At 41.7% G+C, this 7,172-nt stretch overlaps 1 protein-coding gene across 1 annotated transcript; it reads right to left on the bottom strand.

Annotated features, from left to right (window-relative positions):
- Positions 1 to 1,315: 1,315 nt before the first annotated feature.
- Positions 1,316 to 6,718, bottom strand: LOC311429657 (uncharacterized protein C13orf42; the record flags this gene model as incomplete). The annotated part of the gene is made up of 3 exons (XM_084505724.1): positions 1,316 to 1,557; positions 2,828 to 2,978; positions 6,305 to 6,718. 3 exons carry the CDS (start codon positions 6,716 to 6,718, stop codon positions 1,316 to 1,318), a joined length of 807 nt encoding a protein of 268 aa, XP_084361850.1.
- Between the last annotated feature and the right edge of the window lie 454 nt (positions 6,719 to 7,172).

Below are 7,172 nucleotides of genomic sequence, written 5' to 3'. Positions count from 1 at the left end.
TCTGTCACAGTGAACCACAGTTGAACATCAGATGAAAAAGTTAACAACGACTTGATCCCAAACATCTTAGCAAATTCTTAAGGCAAAGTTTGAGCAGGGGATTGTGGCTCAGGCTGACTCCTATGGTAGGAGTTCAGGTATTGAGAGGTAATGCTCTCTCTGAAGGGCAATTGTTAGTACATCCACAGGATCTTAGCTTCACATCACATTCTTTGCATTTTTACATTGCTGTACATCAGTAAAATAGTCAGAGTATGGGTCTTAACAATTCTAAATATCACATGTATCACAAATCACCTCTAAGGTAAAAGAGCCTGAAGAAGAACAGCTTTAGACTGTGTTCTTCCTAATATGTATTTTTTAATGATGAGCTAGCAGAAATCCAAATACTGGCTATAATTTAATGCTGATGCAATGAATTTGCTCATGATTTATCTTCTGCCCTTGAGAACAACATCTCCTTCAATTTGTTCACCAAGCGCTCTTCTCCAAGATTTTAAGCTCGCGTTCACTGGGTTGTCTGTATTCCTAGCATTTGGATAAGGTTCGTTCAGCATCTGGGTGTTACCATATGAAAGAAAGCTGTACACATTTATGCATGTATTTATGCATGCTTACTATCCCTTGGCATTGTATCCAAGTACAGAATGATTCCCAGTAGTAAGCAGAGTACAAGATAGTTTGGGTATTTCTTTCTTTCTTTTTTTTTTCTTTCCAGAACACACTGGAGCAATTCCTCAAAGCAACATTAGATTCCCAATGCTGATTCTCTGCAACCTTTTCTGCTTGTACCACAGCCTGCCTGTACCTCAGTGCTGCTGTATATTTTCAGGCCACAGAGTCAATGATGGCACATACAGATTTTCACATGCAAAAAATGGAGAAAATTCTGCATTCCCACTCTGAAGATGCAAACACTGGTGCAAAAGATCACAATGTCTTAGCTGAATTGCTTTACAGTACTGGAGTCTGAATAAAAATTACTGCACCAGGCAATCTCTGAATCATTGCTTTCAATAACAGCACTACAAAAGGGCTTGTCAGGTTGGAGTTCCCCCCAAGCTGAATGACAAAGCAGTATTGTTAGGCACAATGAACTCAATGAGTTAAACACTCAAATGAGTCCAGCGTTGGAATTGCCATGGCTTAAAGTACATCCCACACAAAGAACCTTCAGTGACTGCACATGTGACTTCTAGAGAGCAAGAGATGGGCTGGGATAAAAATAAATAATTAATTATTTTTTTCTGAAAAAAGCAATTCTTTCGTGCCTCACTTAATATGTTCTGTCTTCAGCTGAAGATGGAATATTCTTTCAATATTCTCTCTTATGTGTTTTGGGCTTAAATTTTAACGTGTTATATGCTCCTTCCACCGCTTTGGGCAAGTACATGGGATGCCTTTCCAACCTCTTCCTAGAGCCAGTGGTTCTCCGTTGGCTGTTTCTCTGAGACTGGTTTGCAGCCTTGGCTGTTTGGGCAGTATCTTGAGAGTACCTGCGGGGAGCACGAAGGATCCAGTTTGAATGTAAACTGTGTTCACGTGTGCTCTTAGCAACTGAAAGACAGAAGATAATCCCAAGTTAACAGAGTTTGCCAGTGATATATTCATATGTACAGTAAGAGAACAAGGTGGTTCCTGGGTCCTTCCTGAGTAACCAGAAGCTTACTGATAGGTTTCACCCTCTTTACACTTCAGGATGTCACTTGGGGTGGGATTCATCTTATCTGATATTTTAATGTCTGCAGTGCAAATACATGTGTCAGAGTAAGTCCTGAACACTCTTTTAGGGCAAAAATAACCTGACCTGTTTCAGGTATTTACCTTAGTCTAAGCCAAAGCACAGACAAACAAAGGGAAAGTCGGATTCTCTCCACTGATTATACAAGATGGATAATGAGTTCAGATGGGAACCTCTTCATTTAGTCAGGTAATCCCATTCTTTCTGATGGCAACATACCATTATTTAGACTAACTTCTAAGGGAACACTTTTTTTCTATTTAGAGAGAAAACATCCATCCATTTGGGATGGATGCTGGGGTTGTTCACTCTGGAGAAGAGAAGGGTCTGGGGAGACCTTATACCGCCTTCCAGTACTTAAAGGGGGCTTACAGGAAAGCTGGGGAAGGACTCTTTGTCAGGGGGGTGTAGTGATAAGACAAGGGGGAATGGCTTTAAACTAAAAGAGGGGAGAATTAAATTAAATATAAGGAAGAAATTCTTCACTCAGAGGGTGGTGAGGCCTTGGCACAGGCTGCCCAGAGAACTTGTGGGTGCCCCATCCCTGGAGGTGCTCAAGGCCAGGCTGGATGGGGCTTTGGGCAACCTGGTATAGTGGGAGGTGTCCCTGCCCATGGCAGAGACATTGGAGCCAGGTGATCTTCAAGGTCCCTTCCAACCCAAAACATTCTATGATTCTATGAATCTGTGATTTCTCAATGAGAAAAATGAGAATGAGACATTTTCATAGCTCTTCTCTGAGAACAGCTCAGGGCAGAGATGCGGTGGTGGAATTTAACCCTGGGCAGAGGACAAACAGTACCTTAGCACTCCATGTACTACGTTTGCTCACATAATGGCCACAAATAAAAGTTTTGCACCCTTTCACATAACAGCCACAAATAAAAGTTTTGCACCCTTTCAATAGGGATCAAGCAAAGTATTACTGTAGTTTCACATAATGCATGTAATACTGCTGGATTTGGGAAGTAACTCTGGGAGGAAAATTGTGTCCTTTAAACAAACAAACATGGAACTACATTGCCACTGTTTCCTCTATTTGTCCCACACTAGAAGTATTAATATTTTGTCTGTTTTATACCCTACCATCAAAATCAACATCCACGTTTGGCAAATCCGTGTCAGGAACTCTCCGCCATCTCTCTGAATCCAGATCTGCAATAACCGAGTCAAAGAATGCTATTGCTTCTCTTATATCTGAACTGTGCTGTGGGACTATTCTTCTCTCCATAGATGCCTGTTAAAAATAAAATAATAATAATAATAAATAAATAGCTAAGGGTTGGACAAAATTACCCCTTAATGAGTGAACTGTATAAGGAAGTTGCAAAGATTGTATTTGGTTCCATATTTCAAGCTGCCAGAAAGGGACATGGGTCCAGACAACTCCAGAGCAGCCATCAAAGAAAGCAGACCAGCAGCCTAACAAGTGTCCATCTTGTTACGTGCTCAACACGAAACATCTTCCACTTGGGCACTGCCAGCAGGATTTTATAAAATCCCTCAGAATCCCCTTATCAAGCTATTTAATTGGGTGTCTAGGTGACAGCTGTGCTTTGTGGCCAAATTTATTCTGCCTAGCAGTAGGCACCTAATGAGACACACACACTAGAAATGTAGTCATATAGGGTTCCTTCTCTAATTAATACAGGGCTCTGGTGCCTTCAGAAGATGAGTCAGACCTCAGGTAGGCTGAATTCCCCTCTGCAGGCAGCTCTGTCCCTTAACTGCAAAGGGATCATGGGGTAACTTAGTTACTAATTTAAGCATATTATTAAAATGCCTAAGTTAGATGAGATGAATCCAGATCTAAATTGCTAAAGTCTTTTTTGAAATGGAAAAGGACTGTGTGTGCTAAAATGTGAGTCATTCAACACTGTGATAATTCCCACAGGAAAGCCATGGGTTTTAAAATTAGGAGCCTGTCTTGATAAAAAAGTACACGTCTGCCAATAAATGCTGAAGCAGTCATAAAGTCCTCGGTTAGCAGTTCTGTAGGACCATGTGGGATGAACCCTTCTGCCATTCATGGGGGCTCTGCCCAGTGAAGGGCTGTGTATTTTCCATTCCAACCCAAGCTAGGCATGTCGCCAGAGCAATTCCAAGTCAGGAAAGTACTGTCCTGGGTTTCAAGTACATAAGCAAAAAATACATGCTGTATCACATCTTTAAAGGGCCAGCTTGCTCCCCATTAGTGGGATGGTGGAGGCAGACAGATGAGTTGGCTTCCCCTCCTGACATTATGGGATGATTGACATCCTCTGTAGAGCTAAGAGATAACAGCTACCACACATTGACTGAGAACAGTGATGGTTGATATTACTAAGCCCTTACTGTTTAAAAGACATTCCAGACAAATGTCTGTGTACTTCCAGCATCTGACACACCTCTCTTTTTTTCTCAGTAGTCCCAAGAGGCAAACTTTGAATCCACAACCAGCCTGTAGTCCAGGCTTTGGGACTTGCATCTAGACTACAACTACAACTGCCTTGAGGACAATGTTGTCTGGACAAAGCACATTCCTATTAATCATACAGCAGGTAGGAGGAAAAAAAAGGGAATGCCCAATGACAGGTAATTTAACAAAAACAGGTAGTAAGGGACAAAGCCACTCAAGCCTGCTGATAAAATCAACTTTGTGGTATATGAACATAAAACTTGGAGTTACAAAACATAGTATTCTGGATGGTCTGGAAGTCTTCTTGACCTCTTCCTAATTTTTGCAAAGTCAGGGTGGTACAGCTGTGGCCCTGCCATTTATGTCAGCAAGAATAACTCACTGGGTGGCATATGTTCCTTTTGATGTTCCTGAGGGGAAGGCTCATAGAGTTACCATGACACCCGCTATCAGGGCTCTTGGTGCAAAAGAGCTTGTTGGCCACAGTAAGATGACTGCACTCCTAGCCTCATCCTGTGGGAGATAAACATATTTGCTAAACCTGAGTTAAACTTCTGGTGTTTTTTTTTAACTGGTACTTTCAGTGGCAAATCTCAGAAAGTCACAATGCTACCTGAAGCCTAGTTGGGCAGAATCTATTTCTCAGCCTTCTGGTTCCTGGTTTAAGTGTTCTTCTGCATTCATTTCTCCCCCCTTATCTAGTGGTTAGCTATGTTCTGCTCCGTTACATCACTGTTCAGCTCATCAGGGGAGCCAGCATGCTGTAAATCTCCCCTGTATCAAGCCAACCTTTGTGTGATGGTATGAAAAGTCAGTTCATAAGCTGTGTATCTATAGTCTTGAGATTTGTCGCCTGGCACATGGCACCAGCAAACCACTCTCCTATATCTCAGTCATTCTCTTTGGATGTTTTCCTAGTCTTAAATAGTAACGTCTTTATAAAATTTGTCTTCTCCAGCCCCCTGAGCAGAGTGTTGTTTCCCACATTTTATTCCCAGCTTCTGAGAATCACCACTCAAAGCATTAAAAAGATGACATAAAACCCAATAAAACCAAATGAAAAATTCCTGCTGACTGAATGGGTGTTAAATCAAGAAGTAAAATGAAAAAATGTGGCATCTAGCTGTAAAAACATGAGTTTTGTCCTTTGGTTAAATAATGCCTGCAACAGAGCTCAGCCTCAGCCATTCTGACATTATGCTGTGACAGAACATCTAAATGTGGAAATAATTTTCTGGTAAAGTCCACATGGATTAATCAGTAGGTCAGCCATATGTCCCTTCTTCCCACTTTCCCTGCTAATATCCAGTTCAAAGGCTGCACTGGGTAACCTGTGAGCCTGCTGCCAAAGCAGGTCTGGTTGCAATTCTTTCCTTTTTCCTCACTGAATCAAGCCCATGGTGAAATTAACTGCTGAACTGTCTAGTGACATGCGATCTGTAAAAGGCAGCCATGAGGAAGCTTTGCATTGCTTTTCTCTCTAGGATACATGGAAATAATCTGCATGAAAAATTCAGTGTTATTTTTCAGTGTCATTACAGCAAAGGGTAAAGAACTACACTGTCTGCCTCACAACTACTCAACAGCTTACTAATTAACAGAGAAAGAAACCCCTAAGAATTCTTCATTGGCTATCAGTAGAACTTGCACCATAGCTAAATGTAGCACTAACAAGCTACCTGACCAGTCAGAGAAAACTGTAGCTGTTTCAAAGAATTCACAATTATTTTCTGTAAGTAATTTTATGCCAATGAAAAGGCTGCCAGTAAACCCAGGGATTTACTGTGCTTGTGGTCATTAACAGCTATAAATAACCATAGCAGAGAACTCTGAGGCACTTAAGTAGCCTGTCAGAGTACTGAGAGAGCAGATCTCTTTTTCATAACTTGTTTTCAGATACTTCCCATACTCTCATAGTTCTTTCCTTATTTTCTCTTCACACACCTCCAAACACATACGTTTCTTTCCATTATCAGTCATTCATACTTGACCTCACACTACTCAGAAAGAATCCTAAGGTATTTAGTAGTATTCCAAATGATGTAACAATAAAAAGACAAGTAGCTGAAACCAGTAAGGCAGAAAATCAGCAGAAGTCATACATCTAATTGATTCATGGCTTAGGACTATTTACATGACAGAAGTTCTTAGGTCTTCAGAATTACCTTAGAAGACTCTTTGGTAGGAAGTAGAAGAAATGACTTCTTTCCGGTTTTGGATGACTTTGTGGATGTTGGGGAATCTGCAGTCCTATGCATGGATTTCAAGTTATTAATGTTGTCAAGATATTTTTTCCTCAAGGCTAACAGATCCTGCAAGTACTTCAAGCAGTCCTGAGTCTTAGAATACATCCAGTCCCTGTCTTCCTCTTTTGACTGGAAGCAAGAGTCAATGCTGGATGTACTTTTGCATTTTTTTAGTGATTCACCAACTTTTTCCTGCTCACCTCCAAGGACGTACATAGAACTGCTGCGGATCAATCTGACAGCAGAACCTGTGCCATCACAGTAAGGGATGTCATCTGTCACATTTCTTCGGTGGAAGCTGGGGTGAAATATAGAATGGATCTTTTTGAACATAGTGTGTCGCTTCCTCCCCTTTATACCTCGTCTCTTTCAGCTTCTTAATTTAATCTAAGATCTAGTAACCAGTAGCTGCAACCCTTGCCCTCAGCTGCCAGACGAATTTGTCACTTAGTGTAACGAGGACACAAAAATCTATTACTGCTTCACTTGCCTTCAGTCTAACGCGATGTGAAGAGCATGATGAACACAGAAACGTGCTTTCTATTCCGTTAGTGTCAGGAAAATAGCTCAGTCCTTTCCTCGGATTAAAATATAGCACAGGAGGCCAAACGTCATGCTTTGACCTTCTGTTTGACGGCTCCTCGTACAAACCATCAGCGTCGGGATGGAAATTGCCCCCTGATGTTTCTCTGTCCCCTCGTTTTCACCACCCCGCTCCGAGGGCCGGAGGGCGCCTGGCGCTCTCCATGGTGCTGGATCCCTCCTGAGGTCCCCGGAGCATCCAAAC

The sequence above is a fragment of the Aythya ferina genome, assembly GCF_964211825.1.
Source record: "Aythya ferina genome assembly, chromosome: 1".
Lineage (NCBI taxonomy): Eukaryota > Metazoa > Chordata > Aves > Anseriformes > Anatidae > Aythya > Aythya ferina.
The sequence above is the reverse complement of the archived record's forward strand: the minus strand, read 5'-3'. Positions and strand labels throughout refer to the sequence as shown.